This window comes from Chelonia mydas, chromosome 11 (assembly GCF_015237465.2).
Source record: "Chelonia mydas isolate rCheMyd1 chromosome 11, rCheMyd1.pri.v2, whole genome shotgun sequence".
In the NCBI taxonomy this organism is placed as follows: Eukaryota; Metazoa; Chordata; order Testudines; family Cheloniidae; genus Chelonia; species Chelonia mydas.
Window position 1 is genome coordinate 18,606,824 of NC_051251.2, and position 22,021 is coordinate 18,628,844.

A 22,021-nucleotide genomic window follows, 5' to 3' on the forward strand; every position below is an offset into this window, starting at 1 on the left:
TCCTTTTCTTTTTAGTTAACTTATGTCGCTCGGGGGTGGCTGATTCACAACCCTGAGCGACATAAATTATGTGGTAGTGTAGACATATCCTTTGTTCCTTCCATCATACTGGCCTCTTGGCCTAGAATGTGCGCCTTATCCTGGAGGAGCAAGTAGTCTCAGTCCATTCAAATCCATTCTTAAAATCCTCTTCTCTGCTCAGCCTACAAAATTAATCTGCCAGCAAAATCACGTTACACTTGTATGTATGATTTATTTAAAAAAAATTAAAATTAATTTACTCCATGGCTTGTGATAAAGCCATTGTTTAGTTCATCTGTTTAGTTGAAGGGCAGGAATTATGTTCTCCTCTGTTTAGTAGAGCACATAACAAATTGGCTGCTCCAATATATAACCATTTACATACGTTGTATAAGGGGCCCACCCATGATTGTAAGGATTTAGCATAGTGAAGCCTTAAGTTTATAATTTGGGAAGGACAATCACCTTTTAAAGTTGTCCAGTTTTTCTCTCATGACCCTCAAGTTGTTTTTAAACAGGCTTTGAAATGTGAGGCACTTCTGTGAAAGAGCAGTTTTACAGAAAGAATCCATTAAGATATTGTGCTTGGGTATGCTAATTTCTTATTGGTCAGTGAGTGAACTAATAGGGACATGAGTCTATACCGTAAAAATATTGTATGCACAATTATTTTGAGGAATGGTATATTTTGTCAAAAGATGCTATTAACGCATTTTATGAGTTGCCTGAAAACTTGATTGTTCTGTTCTCTGTTACACTGTAGCAATCCTACAATATGCACCATAATAATAGTAGTAATTATTTTAATATTTATTAAAAATGTGGTAGCACTAGAGCATTCTGCTTTCCAAAAAAGAGAAGACTATCTCTGCCCTAAATAGTGCATAAGTTATCACAAGGTTTTTGCTTGAATCCGCCTTGTAGTCTATCGGTTAGAACATATGGCATTTTTAACCATTTTTTGAAAAATGATTACCAGGAATCATTCATGTTGGCTTATAGATTTTTACTGCATGAAACAGCCTGTTTTAGTGTATCTTAAGGTTTTTATGTTGTACGTGGGCTACAATCATAAATACACTGTCATCCATGCATTAAAAATAATTGTTAATTAGTGAATGTGATATTACCCTGTGAATAATCAATCACAGAAGTAACGTAAAAACCCACGCTGGCACTAACAAAGAAAAAATGGGAATGGAAGGCTCTCACTGTCTATTTGAGATTGGGGAAGGGGATAGCCTCATTGGGGAAACTGGTGAGAGAGGTAGTGGAAAGGAAGCAGTGCAAGTGGTGGAGGGAGAGCTTGTGCGAGGTATGGAGCTAGGACACTTATGCATGCATTATATAAAATAGACAAGACAAATTCTGTGTTAAAGATTTATAATTACATTTTGGGGTTTCAATGGCTATGTAGATTTCTCAGTTTCTTGACAGAATTAGATGAAATTTTAGAAATCTAATTTTTAAACAAATATCTCTTTCTGTACCTGGACTTCATCCCTTCTCTCCAACACAAATTCCACAACCTCCATCCCTGGGTGCCTTAAATACTCCCTTGTTTCTCCTTCCTTCATTTTCTACCTCTGACTTTTGTTAGTGTGTGTGTGGGGGGGGTGAAGCCTTTTCTTCTAGACTAATCTCAGGGCTCCATCTTCCATGCTGTTAAATGCGTCTCTGTGTATCAATCAATCAATAGATAAAATCCTGAAATCACAGCCATTTTCGCTGTCTGTGATCAAATAAATGAGACAGAAATGCCACCTATGCATTCTTGCCACCTGGTCAGCGCTCCTCAATGTGGTGTGGTGTAACTTTCATGACCAATTTTTGCTCTCCCTCCCCATCCATCCCATGACAACATTCATGTAACACAGTGCTGAGTGCGTTAGAAATGTCTGTGAATAAAGTGCCTAAAAATATGTGAATGTAGTGTGAACTGCATGTCACTTGTGTTGTTGATGTGTCTTAGCCTGTGTCTGCACTAGGAGTGTCTTACTTGTTTAGGAGTCCTAGTATACTCTGCCAGTCAAATGCTTGTGCCGGTATGGTAAAACCATTCTCCATGAGTGAAATAAGCTGACAGCTTTGCCAATGTAGCTATCTCTACACTTCAGACTTCTGCTGGCACAGCTAGATCAGCCAGAGAGCACACTTCTTTATACCCCTGACTGACACAGCAGTGCCTGCAGAAGTCTGTAGTGTGAGCCTGTCCTTAGTCACAGTGTCTTGTGGTTTGATTATGGAGAATTCATGTGTATATTTAGTCAAATAAGAGAATCCCATCTGTTGTTACCTAAACTGATCTCTTCACCTTTTTATTATTTGTTCTGTTCGTCAACGCGGTATCTGCACTGCTATTTTCCGTATCCACAATCTGAGAATTATCCTATACATTCTTATTGCCTCCCCAGCACAGTAATGTGTATTGAGTTAAATCTCACGTAAGCAGAGAGAAACAGACTGTAACTCTCTCGAGATAAGTTATTTGTTGGTGACCAATGTATCTGTATTTGTGCGTTTGGATATCAAAATCTTGCTGTTTCCACCTGAAACTTAAGGCAATTGTTACCTTCTGTGCACAGTTGTATTTCACAGTGTCTTGAGACTTGCTTAACTTTTTAAAATTATGCTTGATACAGGGGCTTTAACTGGATGATGAAGAAAGTGCTTTCTAACACTGGCTATTTAATTTAGTTGTAATTGGTTACTGTAACTCTGCTTAATGAAATACGGAGTGCATTTATTGTATTGGGTTTTGTGGGTAACTTCCATGTTGGACTATGTCATTCTTTTGGTATTATCGGCGCCTTTGAAAATGCAATTTAGTGAACTCCTTGTTTTATGGGGTGTGGTTTTGTGTTCCCAGCACTGATTTATAGTTTCATATGTGTAACTGCTTTGGCTGAGCCTTTAAACCCTGCATACATATGGGTAAATGTGCAGATTTAATAAAAGCTTATTGTCAGAGGCTGGAAAACATTTCTAGTTTGTGTGAATTTGTTTGATTACTTGACTCTCTCGTATAGGCTTGCAAGCTGGTCAATTGTCTGGTTATCTGACTGTGGCCAAATATTGTTAGATATTCCAACAAGAATGCCTTGATGCAGACAGCAGCCTATGTTTTTGATAGTATCATGGTGCTTACTTAAATGTCTTGATAACTCAGTTTACTATATGCTAATGCCACTTGTGGGCGGAGGGAGGAGGAGATTAACTACCGGAAAGTTAAGCATCTTGATTGGACTCTTCTAGAATAAACATTATATGTATATGTGACTGGGGTCCCAGGGGAGCCACAGTGGGGTTACGTAATTAGGGCAAACTGCAAAGAATGGGGCAGACAGTCATGGATATGCCAATACTTAGATTTACCAAGCCCTAACAAAACAGCTTCTATAATACCTTACTGGTTATTTTCCATTGTATGCATCCGATGAAGTGAGCTGTAGCTCACGAAAGCTTAAGCTCTAATAAATTTGTTAGTCTCTAAGGTGCCACAAGTCCTCCTTTTTCTTTTTACTGGTTACCAAGAAGCCAACAACAGTTACCTTAAAGCAACCCAGCCTTAGCCCTCCACCCAGACACCCAAGTCTAATATGATGATTACTGAAAGTCTTAGTCATCATATAAGAAAGTTCTACCAATCCCAAAGGGTCGGACACATTACCTCCCAAGTTAATGAATATTTCAGCTCTTACCCAATACATGCTTACAGCCAATCCTTATTAACTAAACTGAAATTTTTAAAAAAAGAAGAGTATGGCTAAAAGATCAGTATACATACAGACATAAGTACAGTTCTGAGATCAGATTCATAGAAGAGATGTGAGCTTTGTAGTTGCAAAGAGTTCTTTCAGAATTAGCCATAGGTTATAGTCCAGTGTTCATATTCAGGGTGATCCAGATGGGACCAAAGATCTCAGTCTTATGACTCAAGCTTCTCCCTGTATAAAGCAGGGAAATAAAAAGGATCAGGATCCAAGATACCTTTATACAGTTCCAGGCCTTCTCTTGACAGCTTGGAGTCCTTAGGCGAACAATGGGCAATCATGGAGACTTTGAAGTAGACCGGTTTCCTAAGCATCACTGGTAATTAGCTACAGGGATTAACATAAGGCAGTTGCCCATTTTCCACCATGTGCAGGTGATTTGCTATACATTTCAAAGAGAGATTAATACAGTGATATCACTATTTTTACAGTTCATTTAAATGTTAGATCTCCTTTTGATCTCTGAATTAACAGAATACAGCATAGACAGGAACTGTTTGATTACATTAACCTCTAACTATATAATATATAAAATATATAAATAATGTTGTATGTATATGTATATATACACATACATTATGTGTATATATATATGTATGTATGTATGTAAACACACAAAAACACAAACAATTATCTACCAGTGTGTCCCCTGAAGGTTGAATCTGGGTCATTTAGCCTGCAAGCTTAACCCTTTCTGGCCATGTGTCACAGTATATCTTTATTTGTATACCGGGCGGCCATTCATGTACGTGGTGTTTTACAAAGCACACTAAACAGGTTAAGACACTGTTCCTGCCCAAAGATGTTACAGAAAGAAAAGGAGTACTTGTGGCACCTTAGAGACTAACAAATTTATTAGAGCATAAGCTTTCGTGAGCTACAGCTCACTTCATCGGATGCATGAAGCTCACGAAAGCTTATGCTCTAATAAATTTGTTAGTCTCTAAGGTGCCACAATTAATCCTTTTCTTTTGCGACTACAGGACTAACACGGCTGCTACTCTGAAAGATGTTAGTTAGGGCTGTCAATCACAGTTAATGTATGCAATTAACACACAACAGAATAACTAGATTTTTAAAAAATAGTTGTGATTAATCACAGTTTTAATCGCACTGTTAAATAATAGTAGAATACTAATTTATTATGGATATTTTTGGATGTTTTCATATTTTAGAGCTTCATTTCATTGTTTCCCATATTTGAGTTAAAATAACTCCATTAAGTTAAAGTTAAATTGTTTAAAAAGTTAAGTTAAATTGTCCTTTGCAATTAGGCCCAAGTCTCTATGTACAACTAAGCCTATTGGACACTACAAAGTTTCAGTCTCTGTTAGTGTTCTAATAAATTAGTGATTTAAGATAACTGGCCATTTCGACATTTGACCGATCAATTGACCAATTATTTTGGACCAGTCAAATGATCAACCCTACTCTAGTGTATACGGGTATGATTATTACAATTTCATCAGTAGATGAATGGTTAAGGTCTCTAGTTGCACTGTGGCTCTTTTAAGTATCATTCTGTGTTATGCTGAAATACTGTTTTGTTCAACCTGGTACATGCTTCGTTCTCTAATGAATCAGAAGAGAGACTCCATAATGCAGGAATTGAGCATACACTTAAGTATTTTTCCATGTTCAACACTGTTACAAAAGTTGTACCAACTAAGGCATAGCCCTTTATTAGGTTTAACACAAAGGCCTAATTTGGTGGGGGCAGGGGGAGACAGCAACACTTGATAACACTTGTTATTCAGAGATATTCTAATCCTTTCACATGTCCTCCATTTTGTTATGATGTACTCTACTTCATTGGGGAATGTTTTTTTTCAAAACTCGGGTGGGAGTTTATTGAAGCTTTTAAGATAAGATCTGCAAAAGTGATTTTTTAAAAAAATTGAAGAGCAGACATTACTTTTGCTGAATGTCCAAGTACATGTGATTAGAGGCATTTCAGCAAATCTAGTATCTTAAATTACCTCCTTCACCCTCACTCCTTTCTTTTAGGTCTATGAAGTGAAGTTACCCTCTTTTGTAGACTCATTCCAAACTGATGCCCTACTAGGTACTCTGTTGATGGCATCACGACAGTAGGTTGGAGATAAAATAAATCTGAATACTTTTATTCTCCAATTTTCAGTGGGTCTGTAGTATTTTCTTTAAAATGTTGTTACTCCTTGTCTATTAATTTCTGTTCCACATAAGCAGTTGGGGAGGTAGTCTGCAAAACAATTTGTACAAAGGCTTGCCTGCACACAGTTTTTGTACCAATTTAACTATATCAGTTCAGAAACAGCAATAAGCTATACCAATATAAGCACCTTTATACCTGTATAACTGCATCCGCATTGGGGCTTGCACCGATTTAGCTACATCCGTTTCTAAACCACTACAGATAAATTGATGCTAAACTTATCTGTAGACAAGCCCTAAGTAGTGCACACTGTGGAAGAAGTTTGGTAACCCCTATATATTCTAGGAAAGAATAAAGAAAAGGTGGAGTTAAGCCAGAAAGAAAGAGAAGGCATAGCAATAGCTAGAGACATGTAGTAAGTTAATTTTATTTTCTATATAAAAATAGACAATTTTTTACTGTTCTTCCTTTAAATGTCAGGTTTTCTGACTGGGTTCAGGGAGGAGGAAAGGAAAAGAGGAAATATTGCTTGGTTAGTGGGCCATTTCCTACTCCTTTCCCTTGTCAAAATAGCACTGCTTCTTATAAACAGCTCTTTAGGTGAGTTTTCAGGGAGCAGTAGCAGGATTATAAAACCTACTTTCTTGTCATGTTGTCAAAGAAATTGCCCCATGAGAACTACAAACATAGGACTTGCCGAAGACTGTTAACTGGTCCTGACTTTATAAAGTAAAATAATTGTACAAAACTGGTAAGTTGTGTTTTTTTTTTTTTTTTTTTCCCTTCCCCCCCATACCCATGTTTTGCAAGATGCTGAATGAAGATGAGAAGCCTGGGATTTTTCCCATGGAAAATGGGATAGCTCACAACCGTCAGGCTAAAAACACTTGTGTTTACTTACATGATGATCAAATCTAATAAATAACTACTTTCTTTCTACTCTGCAGATTTTTCATTAATAAATGTCTCCTACAGTCTAAGTATGAAGCCTAATATGAACTCTTTTTTTTGTTGTGCCCACCATTTAGCAGCCAGTCCAGTCTTTTGGACAGACAGGAAAAAGGTCCAAGGTACAGTAGACGTGTGTGCTGGCATGCTACAGAAGTCCTTCATGTTTGATGAAGCCTTGTCACTTTGTGAAAAATGCCTTGAGTTTAGTTATAGCCTTTATTTTTGGCAATAAAATTTTTTGTTTTGCTTTTGGATTTTTGTCTTGCCTAGTTGTCTGCTTTTGTGGTTTGCCTTTATATTTTTGGTGGCTTCTTATTGCTAGAGAGAGGAAATGCCTTTCCAACGCTGCTGCTTTTATTTTTTTATTAATTGAAATTATTCTGTTGTGGTGGTGATCTGATGACCTCAAAGCTGTGACTGTTTTTTCCCTTTCAAAAATGATTGACTTTATTTTACAATATTAAACATACATATTCCAGCCAATTCGTTATGCATTTGGCAGTAAATTGAGTGAATAATATCAGTGTGAGGTGTTCTGATGTACATTTGTTTTTTTGTCTAGTTTTTAATTAAAAATACTTTTCTTTAGTCAAATACAAAGTTAAAGCTAGTTCGGGGCCTTGCTGTGTGTGAAGAATCTCCACCGCCTCCCACAGCTGAAATATCACAGGACATTCAGGTAAAAATCATGTGACTGAAGCTTCTGAAACCTAGTTGAAGTCATTTGCTCTCCGAAGAATATTGGAAAGATAGACTTACTAGTTGTATGCTGGTGGTGGTGGTGTAGCCGTGTTGGTCCCAGGATATTAGAGCGACAAGGTGGATGAGGTAATATATTTTATTGGACCAGCTTCTGTTGGTGACTGAGACGAGCTTTCAAGCTTATACAGAGCTCTTCATCAGCTTTGTGTATTCTCAAAAGCTTGTGTCTCTCATCAACAGAAGGTGGTCCAATAAAAGATACTACCTCACCCACCCTGTCAGACTTAATAGCCTTCAGCTAGATCTGTTTTAACACGAAAACAGCAAACAAAATGATTTATATTTATTTTTAAAATACTTATTTCACAAATATTTGGCAAAGAATCATGACCATCCTTTATGTCCTCCCTCTTCCCTGCTTTTTTTAAATGCACAACATAAGAGCAAAATGTCCTTTGGCCAAAGTAGTGTTTGTTTTTCATCATGACCTAGAATTGTGGCTTACGTTTTTTTGGTTTGGTTTTTGATTTTTAATTCCCAAGTACTTTAACATGTTTTTGAAGACGTTTTAAATTGCTCAGGCACTATTGGAAATCATTCAGATACTAAAGTAGAGAGCAGTTTTATAGTTAGAAAGTAAAATAATTTGCTAGCTTCTTATTTTTAGGAGCCATTTTAAACAAACTGGTGTATGTTTCCAGTTTAGCTTGAAGTTCTGCATTTTGGCTTTAACAGTGGTATTGATCTTAATTGCTAGTAACTAAACTGGGCCTTGCCTGAAATGTATAGAGGGAGGAGCAGACCCATGCCACTCCAGTTCCTTCTCAACTACCTGCAACTCAAGACTGAGTTCTGTAGTGTCTGTCTAATTAACACAGATTTTTTTCTTTCCTTTATTTTATTATTGTTTTCACTTAACATGGTTTGTGCTTTGTGGAGGGGAGAGGAAAGGGAGTGTTCCCCTTTTTCTTTAAGGTTGGGCCCCCCTTTTTGCTTGGGCCTTCTCAGCCAGTGGGTTATACCCAAGACCCCAGAACTCAAGCCTTGCCAGATCTGCCACAGGTCCTTTCACCACAGTGACAAGCACTCTAGATTCCTCCACTGCCTTGGAGAGGCTCACATCCTATCATGATCAGCTCTGGCTTCAAGAGCAGATCTCAAACTGAGGGAAGACTGATTTAAAACAGCTGCTCATGGAGCGCCTTCTTAAATCTGGGGGCCCTGACTCTTCCCAGCCCTCCATTGCCAGCAGACTGAGGCCAGGGGACAGCATCAGTCTCTCAGAAGACATCTAAATATAAGAGACCCCAGTCTCCTTGATAGAAGAGAGAAGTCCCTTCTTACATCTGGGAACAAAGAAACCTCGCATTCTTGTGCGGATACCACTGAGGCTCCTACCTGTCATGGTGCCAAGGTATCAGCATACTAAGAAAGGCTTCTTGTACCTAGAAGCCCACCGCCAAACAGCCCTGAACAATTCATTAGTCAGTAGGGGCATCAGACTCTTCCAAGTGGACGACTCCTCAGGAGTAAAGAGCTCATGAAGAAAATCCTCTTCTATTCCCTGGTACCGATCTACCTTCCACAGAACATGCAGACTGATCATCTGTAACTGTCCCCCAGTACTGCTGGAGATTTTCACCTGGAGAAAACAGTCCTCATCTCACTAGTATTATCCAGTTCCTCTCACACAAGAGCCCTCAGACTTTGGAGGAACATGAGTCCCCTATGAGGAGGACTCTCCCTCCCCTACCAGGAGGGTTTTCCCCACTTGCACCCATGTGCCAGCCTAGAACCACAACATCCCCTACCCCCGTACCCCCCTTCCATCCTCTCCTCATACAAAGGTACTGATGTCCTCAGCTTCACTGCTGAACACAGAAGAGGACAAATCCTCTGATTCAGAATATTCATCTAAGCTCCACCGTCTACTCGTTCCATCCTCTTTCCTTCGAGTGTTCCTGAAGGACAAGACGTCCAGGAATCCACCAACAGGAAAACCCTGGGGCCCTGCTCCTTCTCCTCCTCCTTATGCCCCTCCTCAGTGGGATTTTGGAACCCTTGTGCCCCTTGCGTTGTCCCAGTCTTCAGGGTGACCTCACATAAGATTCTTAGCCACCAACACCTCAGGTCCCCTCCATGTCCTCCTCAAAAGTCCTTGCAGAGGAACAGAAGCCGAGAATAGAGGAGGAGAACACCACCATCCCCTTTCACACCAGACTAGACAACCATGCCCCCTTCCCCACTCCTCCATCCTATGTCTTAACACATACCTCCAGAGCAGACACCAGAGCCTCTGGTGAAGCACTTTTACACTTAGGACAGAATCCACTATCCCTCTTCTGCACTGATGGAGTCATCTTATATGGAGCACCCATAGGGAAGATATATTCAAAGAACAAAGGAGAGGATACTTACCTTGTACAATAACTGCAGTTTTGCAACATATTTTGTCTCTATGGATGCCCCATCACCCACTCCCTTCCCCTCAACTTTGGTGTTCTTCCACGCTCTGAGGTTGAGAAGGAACTGGAGTGACTGGGCAGAGCATGGGGAGACAAACGGCATGGTCACTGCTAATAAAACATCTTCAGTCAAAAGTGCATAAGTGCATGTGTATACTATCCTCATGTGGAGCAACATAGCAAACAAAAACATCTCTAAGAACTCCAGCTACCATAAAAGATAAGTAACCTTACCTTCTCCCAGTTGTTGAGTTCAGTTATTCCAACCTGGGAAGGTGAAGTGTGTGTGATCAGCCTGCTAGGAGGTGCCTGTGATAATGCTGGATCTGCTGTGCTTTGTTACCTTGGAGAGAGCAGCTCTAGCACTGCTGCTTCTCCTTGCAGTGCCTCATTCTCTGCATCCTCCTCTTCTAGCAGGACTGCTCACTCTGGAGGAGGCACAGGTGCTGCTGCTCCCTGTTCAATATCTTGAAATGGTCTATGCCTATACACCAGCTAGTAGCAGGATTTGTTATCTCCAAGTCAATGTGCAGGACTCAGCTCTCCTCCAGTTTCATAAGCTTTGCTGCTGCTTTGGATCCAGGTTGTGTGCAGATTGTCACTGTGATGTGGGATGCAATGGTAAAGTAGTGCACTTGCTTGACTTTCCCTTGCTTCTCTTATTTTCAGCCATCGTTAAATGTAGCCAGTTGATAAGGAAAGCTAAAGGCATTAGTTTAAAAAAAAATCTATGGCCTTAAGATTAAGGGGACAGTAAGATGGAATTTTTTTACTATGAGGAGCAAAAGAAATACCAACAATAGTATGTGTCTGTTACAGATAAGGACATTAAAATTGTCAATAATGATGCACAAATAGAAGTGTTCAATAAATATTTCTGTTCTGTATTTGGAAAGAAGCTGGACAGTTTATTAACAGTTTACAGTGATAAAGAAATATTTTCTCTTCCAGCAGTAACTCGGGAGGATGTTAAACAGAAACTGCCAAAGTTTAAATATCTTTTAACTTGTAGGACCAGATAATTACCATCCAAGATTTTAAAATCTGCGAAATCGCTCTCTGAGCCATTGATGTTGATATTTGACAAATCTTGGAATACTGGGGAAGCTCCAGAGGACTGGAAGAAAGTGAAGTTATGGCAATATTTTAAAAGGGCTCATGGGATGATTCTAATAATTATAGACTAACTTTCTTGACATGGATCCCAGGAAAAATCATGGAGACAGTGGCACAGGATTCAAAAAATCAAGAAATAAAAACATGGCAGTGTAACTTACGCAAGTCAACATGGATTTAAGGAAAGTTGGCTTGTCAAAACAAGCTTGATACAGTTTTTTCATGAGAGCAGACGTTTCACTGGCAAAAGTAACTATTGATGTAATGCATTTAAACTTCAGTGAGGCTTTTGACTTAGTATCACATGACATTCTGTTTTTAGAATGAAAATAAAGCACTATATAAAACACACAATGGATTCCAAATTGGCTAAACTGATAGAGCTTCAAAAAATAATTGCAATGGGCAGCCATCAGTCAATGGGACCCATTTCTACAACTGTCCCTCAAGGGTCTGTTCTTGACCTGATGGTATTCAATATCTTTAGCAATCAACTGAAGAAAACATAAATCACTGCTAGTAAAGTTTGCAGATGATACAGATTGGTGAAGTGATAAATAATTATAAGGACAGGTCAGTTATACAGAGCAGTCTGGATCGCATGGTAGTCTGGGCTCACTTGAGCATAATGTGTATTAATATAACTAAATGCCAAGTCATATATCTGGTAAACAGACATACATATCACACTTATAGGATAAGGAATTATTTTATGATAGCAGTGATTCAGAAAAGGATTAGGGCTCATGGTGGATAATCAACTGGCAGCTAAGAGAGCAAATTCCAGTCCTTGGATGTATAAGGAGGAGGATATCAAGTTGAAGCAGGAAGATAGTATTACCACTATATATGGTATCAGTGAGAATATTACTGGAACATGGTATCCACACTATTAAAGTTTGAGGTTGACAATCTGGAAAAAGTTCAGAAAAAAAAGCTACAAGAATTATTGGAGGTCTGGAGAGCCCTGCTTTACAGAGAGAGATGAAAGAAGCTCGGTTTATTAAGTTTACAAAGGAATAGGTAAAGTGGTGTTTTGATAAGTCTGTAAGTACTTGAATGGCGAAATATCCATCTTTTCAGACTGAAAGAGGGAAGTGGGATTGGTATTATTCCATGATAGTCTAGGTGGTTATCTTAATATGCAATGAATTATGTTACAATGTGGACTTTGATATGACCAATGTCTTAGTCAGTTTGATAGTTTGCTAGTTGTAGAAGGCATTAGCTGTGGAGGAGTGCTAATAAAGCTTAGGCACTTGTCCTTCTGTTTGTTACTCCTGTGACAAAGTTCCTCCTCTGCCTTGGTGGGTCTTGCGCTTATTTGCAGATTTGCTCGCCTTGGAGCTTCACGGCAGCCCTCAGCTTGGCTGTTTTTCTGAACCCCCACAGTCCAGGACGATGACTCCTGTGTCTGACCAGGAGTTGGGAGGTTTGGGGGGAACCCAGACCTGCCCTCTACTCCGGGTTCCAGCCTAGGGCCCTGTGGAATGCAGCTGTCTAGAGTGCCTCCTGGAACAGCTGTGTGACAGCTACAACTCCCTGGGCTACTTCCCCATGGCCTCCTCCCAACACCACCTTTATTCTCACCATAGGACCTTCCTCCTGGTGTCTGATAATGCTTGTACACCTCAGTCCTCCAACAGTCCGCGTTCTCACTCTCAGCTCCGAGTGCCTCTTGCGCCCAGCTCCTCACACGCGCACCACAAACTGAAGTGAGCTCCCTTTTGAACCCAGGTGCCCTGATTAGCCTGCCTTAATTGATTCTAGCAGCTTCTTGATTGGCTGCAGGTGTTCTAATCAGCCTGTCTTAATTGTCTCCAGAAGGTTTCCTGATTGTTCTGGAACCTTCACTGTTACCTTACCCAGGAAAAGGGACCTACTTACCTGGGGCTAAATATCTACCCTCTGTTACTCTCCTATAGCCATTTGGCCCGACCCTGTCACACTCCTTAAAACAATTGCTGCAGTCCAATTTTGCAGTACAGCACAAATGTGATACGCTTCATCTTTAAACTCTCTTGCCAGTTAGTTGAATTTAACTTCTTGTGTAATGTAAATTAGTTTTAATGTGGAAAGCATTTCTGAATAAAATACTGTATATGCTTAAGCTGTGTCTACAATGTTTTGTTTTCTTATCTGGCTAACATAGAAGCAGCCAAAGATGACATACTACTGCAACTTCATGGTAAAAATTAATATCCAATATGGATTAGCTTATAGTACTACATAATGAAGATGTTAAGGTCAAAATGTTGCTTCTTCTATTGCACAAGTGTAACTTTTCCATAAGGTATGCTATTCAGAGTCCAACCACAACCCTTGGTAAATTGTTTCAGTGGTTAGTAGATTTCTCTGTTAAAAATATATGCATTATTTCCAGTCTGTATTGATCTAGCTTCAGCTTCCAGCCATTGGATCGTGTTGTACTTTTCTCTGCTAGATTTGAAGAGCTTGCTATTAAATAAATATTTGTTCCCGATGTAGGTACTTAGACTGTTAAGTCACCCCTTAACTTTCTCTTTTGTTAAATTTAAATATAAGGAGCTTCTTACATCTGTCACTATAAGGCATATTTTCTAATCCTTTAATCATTCTCGTGACTCTTCTCTGAACCGTCTTCAATTTATCAACATTCTTCTTAAATTATCAATACCAGAACTCAACACAGTATTCCAACAATGGTTGCACCAGTGCCAAGTACAGAGCAAAACAGCCTTTCTACTTCTACTGGAGATTCCCCTGTTTATGCATCCCAGGATTACATTAGCCCTTTTAGTCACAGCATTGTGCTTGGAGCTCATGTTCAGCAGATGATCCATGACAATCCCAAGTCTTTTTCAGAGTCACTGCTTCCCAGGATAGTCTCCCCCATCTTGTAAGTATGGAGACTTTATTCCTAGATGTATATACTTATGTTTAGCCATATTAAAACACACATTGTTTGCTTGCACCCAGCTTACCAAGTGATCCATATAACTCTGTGTAAGTAAACTGTCATCTTCATCTACTCTCCCAATTTTTGTGTTATCTGCAAACTTAATCAGTGATATGTTTTCTTCTAGATCATTGATAAAAATGATTGCCAAGGTTCCTTCCCCACTCTGAACTCTAGGGTACAGATGTGGGGACCGGCATGAAAAACCCCCTAAGCTTATTTTTACCAGCTTAGGTTAAAACTTCCCCAAGGTACAAACTATTTTACCTTTTGCCCTTGGATTTTATTGCTGCCACCACCAAGCGTTTAATAAATATATAACAGGGAAAGAGCCCACTTGGAAACGTCGTCGTCCCCACCCCCATCCTCCCAAACCCTACACCCCCTTTCCTGGGGAAGGCTTGATAATAATCCTCACCAATTTGCAGAGGTTAACACAGACCCAAACCCTTGGATCTTAAGAACAATGAAAAAGCAATCAGGTTCTTAAAAGAAGAATATTAATAGAAGAAAAAGTAAAAGAATCATCTCTGTAAAATCAGGATGGTAAATACCTTACAGGGTAATCAGATTCAAAACATAAAGAATCCCTCTAGGCAAAACCTTAAGTATCAAAAAGACACAAAAACAGGAATATATTCAGCACAACTTATTTTATCAGCCATTTAAACAAACAGAATCTAACACATATCTAACTTGATTGTTTATTATCCCTTTACAGGAGTTCTAACATGCATTCCTGCTCTGGTCTGGGCAAAAACAATGGACAGACAGAGAGAACCCTTTGTCGTCCCGTCCCGTCTTCCCCCCCCCCCCCCAAGCTTTGAAAGTATCTTGTCTCCTCATTGTCATTTTGGTCAGGTGCCAGTGAGGTTTATCATTAGCTTCTTAACCCTTTACAGGTGAAAGGGTTTTTTCCTCTGGCTAGGAGGGATTTAAAAGTGGTTAGCCTTCCCTTTATATTTATGACAATGATAAATAGCGTAGGGCCAAGAACCAGTCCCGGTGGGACCTTATTAGAAACCTCCCTGTTCAATGATGATTCCCTAGTTATAATTATATTTTGAGACCTATCAGTTAGCCAGGTTTTAATCCATGTTAATTTTATATTCTGTTTTTAATTAAAATGTCATGTACCAAGTCAAATGTTTTATAGAAGTCCAAGTATATTACATCAGCACTACTACTTGCGTCAAAAAAAAAATCAAATCCTACTGTTCACCCCTTTTTAAATACTAGTGCAACATTAGCTTTCTTTCAGTCTTCTGGAACTTTCCTAGTATTCCAAGATCTATTGAAAATCAACATTAATGGTCCAGTGAGGAGCTCAGACAGCTCTTTTAAAACTCTTCGTTGCAAGTCATCCAGACCTGCCAATTTGAAAATTGTTTAAATTTAGTAGCTGTTCTTTAACATCCTCCTGATGTACTAGTGGAATGGAAAGACTATCGTATGATGTTAGAAAAGAAAATGATTGAGGATGGCAGTGAGCTAGTTTTGGACTCGTATTTTAATGCATTATGTCTTGTGTGCAGGAAATTCCAGTCTTGTTAATATTCCATCAAAGCTGAGGTTCATAATATTTACTGTCAATAGGAGGAAAAAGCTTTTTGGGTGAGAATCCTCTTTCCAGAAAGCTTCAGGTCTTCTCTAAAACCAAGAGTTTCAAATCTGGTTAGAATGAGAGAGGTGAAATGAGTTGAACTACTCATTTCAAAAGATCACTAACAAAGTTTGTTTTGGAAGAGCACATTTTTTATTACGGGGATCACATCATTCTAAATATGCATTGGGCAGCAAAGCCTCCAGAGCATTTCCTTCTATGGACAGACCTAGTTAGAGGAAAAATGATCTATGGTCATAAAGATTACACAAGTGCTCTGTCATGTCCAGGGTTTATCTGTAGAATTATCCAAGAAGTCATTTATTTTTAATTTTATGAAATACTTTTATATTCTACTCAATAATCACGCTGGAAAGGCAATCCCAGACTACTGGGTTGTGCCTCTAGGTTTGGCCCCAGAAACAGTCATTTTGTCTACTTCATAGACTTTGAGTTATACTTAGCCTTTATGACTGATAGATTCTTGCAGAAATAACTGATGACAGTACCTCATAAGAGTGTTGAAGCTTTATTTATTAATATTTGTAAAGTACTTTGAGATCCCTAGCTGAGAGGTGCTACAGAAATGCAAGTTTATAAAACTATATTACATTATACACACATAAAATTTGGAGTTTTACTATTGAAAGATGAAAATTGTAACTGAAGCAGTGAATCCCAGAGACTGACATCTAGTATTAGACCTTTTCAGTTTGGTCTTATGTTACAGGGTGCTTACAAAGAGATAATACCTTATCTAGACAAATAATGGCAAGTGAACAGCTACTTTCTTCAAAAATTGTGTGCTTTAGGATTGTATGCGGCCTCCGGTAAATAAGATCCTCATCAATTTCGTAAAGGGAAGACTTTCTATCTTAAAAAGAAAAGGAGTACTTGTGGCACCTTAGAGACTAACCAATCTATTTGAGAATAAGCTTTTGTGAGCTACAGCTCACTTCATCGGATGCATGAAGTGAGCTGTAACTCACGAAAGCTTATTCTCAAATAGATTGGTTAGTCTCTAAGGTGCCACAAGTACTCCTTTTCTTTTTGCGAATACAGACTAACACAGCTGTTACTCTGAAACCTGTTTCTATCTTAGTAATTTATTTCCCTATGAGTCCATCATAGTCTCTGAATAGGATTGAGCTTTTTCTCCTTTAAAGGACATATTTTCCTTAGGTGGGGAAAGGCCAAAGGAAGAATATATGAAAGTCAAGAACTATTTTATATGTTCAGTCAGTGGCCTGGATTTTTTCCCTGGGCCACCATTTATGCGTGTTGGTTCCAGAGGTTGTGGGTGAAAGCTGAGACCAGGCCCTGAATCCTTTTTAAGTCAAATTCTAGAGCTCTTCAGGACTCAAAGTGGGGATAAATTTTAGGATACTTTACAAGCTGGGTAACTCAGATGACTATTAACAGTGGAAGTGAACAATATCTCAACGTATGTGAACAGACAAGCGAATGAAGAGCTCTGATGGGAAAGTTCTATTTGCATTTCTGTGTGGATTCTGTTAAGGCAGTATGCCTAGAGTAAATATCCTCACCACTGACAGACTAAAGCACACAAGGCTTTACCTAGGGAATAAAAGCTAAACATAGATTTTTCTATAACTTTCCAGGCAACTGGGTCATACTTCATTAGACTCTTCAGCCTTTGCGGCAAACAAAATAGAAAGCACAGGAAGCTTTCCATCACAGTCCTGGGGAATCAGTGGTGGTAGAAGAAATGCATCCATTCAGATGTGGCATTCCTTTTTACCATTCTCCATTGTTAAGGCAACGATTTAGTCATGGGTATTTTTAGTAAAAAGTCACGGACAGGTTACAGGCAGTAAACAAAAATTCATGGCCTGTGACCTGTCCGTCACTTTTACTATATACCCCTGACTAAAACTTGGGGCCGGGGGGGCTGCTCGGGGGTGCCACGGGTGCTGGGGGAGGGCAGCCCGGGTACTTGGGGGGGGGGGTGGTGGGCAGCGGCACATGGCCTGGAACCCCTGCTAGTGTGGGGGAGAGGGGTGGGCGGTGGTGGGTGGCCCAGGACCCCTGCTGGTGCTGGGGGGGAGGAGGGTTGGCAGGGCCAGCAGGCTACCTACCTGGCTTCACGCCCTCCCTCACCCTCACCGTCCCACGCCCCCAGCAGCAGCAGCAGCAGCAGTGTTTGGGTGTGGAAGGGGGCAGGGGGTTGGAGCGCAGGATGGGGTGAGGCGGGCTCTGGACAGTGCATACCGTGTGGGGGGGCTCCCCAGAAGCGGTGACATCCCCCTCCTCAATTGCTAGGTGGAGGCGTGGCCACGCAGCTCTGCATGCTGCTTCTGCCCAGAGCGCTGGCTTTGCAGCTCCCATTCGCCGGGAACCTGAAGGTGGAGGCAGCATGCGCTGCAGAGCTGCCAGTCCACGCCTCTGCCTAGGAGGTGGGCGAGGGGGATGTTGCTGCTTCCAGGGAGGTCCCCTTCCTTCACCCTCCCCGCCCCCTCCGGTTAGCGCTGCCCAGAGCCTGCCTCACCCCGTCCCGTGCCCCAACTCCCTGCCCCGTCCCACAACCAAACTCTGCTGCTGGGGGGTGGGATGCGGTGGCCTGAGACTCCCTCATCAGTGACCTGTGCAACTGGCGTAAGGGCTGCCTGAGCTGCCCCTGAGCCAGGCACATAGGCTGCTGCAAAAGTCATGGAGGTCACGGAATCCATGACCTCTGTGACAAACTCGCAGCCTTATCCATTGTTATAGGGCATTATTAGGAAAGAAATTAAACAAGGTTGATTTATTAACCCAGATCTTTAAACTGTTGTTGTACATTTTGTATTTGGGATAAGTGTAGAGTAAGCAATTGTCAGGTGAAACCTGGTAAAATTAATGAGGGAGGAGGGGAAATGGTGGTGGTATGAAACTTCTTTCTACCTACTGACATTGTTCTGATTTATAAAAGGAAGTGGAATAGCATATCATAGTGGTGGATCCAAGTCATGCTAACCCAGTTTCCTAGTGAGAAATTAACTGTTTCCTTTTTCTTGGTTAACATAAAGACAACAAAGTAGGTAACTGAAGAGCCACCAGTGTTTTTAGTTCAGATGAAGGGAAGAAAATGATTGCTTATTCATATTAAACTCTGGTTTACAGTTAGCTGAGAGAGAATATTTTGTGGTGGAAACTACAGGTTTTCAGCCAAATGAATCTTTTGGTCTAAGACATGAATATATGGAGGAGCAAAATGTTTGTGATTAGTAGTGGCAAATACAGAACTTTAGATGTCTATAGAAAAATAGCATATACTGTAGGTAAGTAGACCAATTCAGTATTTATTTATAGTTTTGGTTGTCAGATAATGTAGAAATTCAGCAACATTTGTTAGACCTATTAATTTTCAAATGTTGAAAATGCATAGCAATGCCATATGCAAATGTCATCACACACAAAAATTAAAACTGGTGCTGTCACCCTTACAGGCAGCCTCAGCAGAGATTAAATAGGTATGAAGGCCAAGTTACCCTGTCACCTGTTGGCATAGTCTTTAATTTAGATTAGATTAAATTAAATTAAAAAGGAAACTTTTGTGTTCACTTTTAGGGGGGATCCAGTCTGTAATAGTGTATCCAGTTGTATAAATAAATTCAGATTTTGAGATGGATTACCTGGAAATATACTTTGCTAGCAAACCTATATTAAACTAAAAATTCAAGGCATAAATAACCTTTGTCAAATTTGCTATTATCTTAATACACTAAACTATTAAAGAAATGTAAACAACTTGTTGGTGAAATTGGGAAAGCTGGTCCCCCTTCGAACCTACTTGTTCAAGTTCTTGTCATTGGTGTTGTGCTATGAAAGCTTACTTAGCATTCTCACTGCACTTGCTCAGTGGAGGGAGTAAAAGCTGGCAGTGAGGAGCCTAATGATCAACTGAGCAATTCACTATTTAAAAAATTGGCCTATGCTATATATTTTCTTAAACATCTAGAACACTTTAATATAATCGTGAAATGGGATATGTCCTTGAGATGTATGTGCGCTATAAAATATTTAAATGCATCTACTTTCCATATTTTCTCTCTACATTTTGATAAGTTTTTGTTTGAAGTGGGTTCTCTGATTTTAAGAGGATCTGAAGATACTTATTATAATAGTTACTTTTCCATTATCAACGAACATGTTTCAAAGCAATTTTCTGGTACAGGCCATAGCTTACTTAAAACAGTTTCCATCACGACTGATCTTACTTTTTCAACAGGAGAAAATTCAGATCCAGTTAACGCAGTCTTTTGAGAAAGAAGAGAAGCCCACAAAAGATGAAATGGAAAAGGAAAAATCCAGTGATAAATTGTCCAGAAAAATGTTATCAAGAGGTTTGTTATCACTCTGCTTTTAAATTATATTTTAAGTAAACTATCTAGACGTCCACATTAATAATCTTGAGTGACTTTGATGGAATAATTACTGTGAATAATTCTGCTGTGCTGAAAGTCAAATGCATATAGTTTTTCAGCAAAGACTTCAGGCCTGATTCTTCTTTGGAACCTCACTCCAGGGTCCACTTGTGCATGTGCAGTTTCTATGTGTAAACACAACTTGCACAACTTTTGATGCATTAACATTTGCCCTTGGGTGAACATCAGATCCCCTCTCCTTAATTTTTCATGGTGGTAGTTGAGAAATGGATGGAATTTACTTTCTTCAATTTAGAGAGAGCGAGAGAAAACTGGTAAGTCTAAATGTGACTTACTCTTTCCGTGCATCTGTTTGTGGACAGTGTAATTCTTTGTGTGTCTGGAAACAAGTGTCATTCATTTCCAGAATCCCAATATTGAGAGGATAGTTTGTGTACATAATAGGTGGAGGGAAAATTCAGTGAGAAAAGAACTTGATTTTAACCTTTGAAGATGTAATTGAAAACTTATCTCATTTTTAAAAATAAGGGGGGAAAAAAATCTCTTATTGGCTCTGGGACGAGGGAATCTATATCAGGAGGTACCATCTCTTGGGGTGCTTCCCAGTTTGCCAGAGAGAGTACATGCTACAGCAGACATACTTCCCTCCCTGATGCAGGCTGGCATGAAGATGGTGGAGCTGTTGCCTGCCCTTATCCCCACATACCTTTTGGAATAGTTGATTCCAAAGGGGCTGTATGAGGGAGCAGTCCTTGTGCTCCCAGGAGTTTGAGGGCTGAGATTATGCCCTGGCTTTGTATGGGAGAAGTAACTGGGGGAAGAGTCGTCCCATTGTACTACTCCTTCCCCATGTTCACAAGAAGCCAATATTCTTACTGAAATTTGTAATTGCTTTTTGAGAGGTCCCTAAAAGGAAAAAGATTTCTAAGGTCTTCAAAATGAAGATGGGAGTGAGTCAATGGCGGGAGTAAAAACATCCTGCACGCTGACAGTGTTGTGAACTGGTTTGTTAAGGACGAGCTATTCTTTTCAATTTACCAAAAACTTAGAGGATATCTTAAATAGCAGATATGCAAAAATAATACAAATTTGTTCCTGTCCCTGGTGAACAACACTTTATTAAATGGAAAAACTTTGAGTGTATATATATTAGGTGATGGGTGAGCCTGAGGTTTTAGGTCAGCTTTTGTTCAAATAAATTACCCCAAAACACTTATCCAGACATCTTGACTCAAACAAATTGTACTGCAGTGCCATAAAACCAGTATTTTTTAAATGAAATTTCTAATACTTACTTTTACCATGTACTTAAAATTCATAGCAGCCTTTCTCATGTCATTTCAGTGCCTCTTGTCCTTGTTGGAAATCAGAAGTTCACTCAAATTAAAATAGTTGGGGTACAGGAGTTAACTGAGGGTTGTTTTTTTTTTTTTTTTTTTGTCCTCAAAGCTTGAAATCAAGTTTTGGGTGGTGACAGAGTGGGGGAAAGCCACACCATCATGTTCTTTTAACCTAACCAGTGTGTTTATCCTTTAATATGTTCCCTAAACATATCATGAAAGAAATTATTCTCTTCAAACTGATGATGGGGAATTAAAGGCGGAGTAGCAGAATAGTGGAGATAGGCAACTGTTTTAAGTCTATCTTGTTACATGTCATTCGGTAGTTTAAGCCCTTTAACTTGTAAAGTGTGCTGAAAATAGAAACTTGCCTAATGTTAGAGTTCGGTTTCTCACTGATGATTACTAAATTGTTATAGCTTAAAAACTGATAAACAAATTTACCAAATTTACAAAAATAAAGAGCACATCATTTTTCAGCTTTATAAATGTTTTACCAGGAATGCTCCTGGAAATTTGGCATCTTTGTTTTCAAGAGCAATTGAGAGCAGGCTGGATTAAGGCAATCCAGGACTGACCACCGGGGCAGTTGA

General features: G+C 39.6%; 1 protein-coding gene across 35 annotated transcripts in view; it reads left to right on the forward strand.

Annotated features, from left to right (window-relative positions):
- R3HDM1 (R3H domain containing 1) overlaps positions 1–22,021 on the forward strand; it is a 165,554-nt gene that overhangs the window by 64,911 nt on the left and 78,622 nt on the right. For 18 of the 35 annotated variants that reach the window (XM_043525034.1, XM_043525024.1, XM_043525022.1 and 15 more), the window contains exons 4-6: positions 6,957–6,998; positions 7,469–7,558; positions 19,932–20,046. In XM_043525034.1, coding sequence (XP_043380969.1) covers positions 6,957–6,998; positions 7,469–7,558; positions 19,932–20,046 — 247 coding nt within the window. The remainder of the gene's footprint in view (positions 1–6,956; positions 6,999–7,468; positions 7,559–19,931; positions 20,047–22,021) is intronic. The other 17 variants (XM_043525041.1, XM_043525042.1, XM_043525045.1 and 14 more) reach the window with 1 other exon arrangement.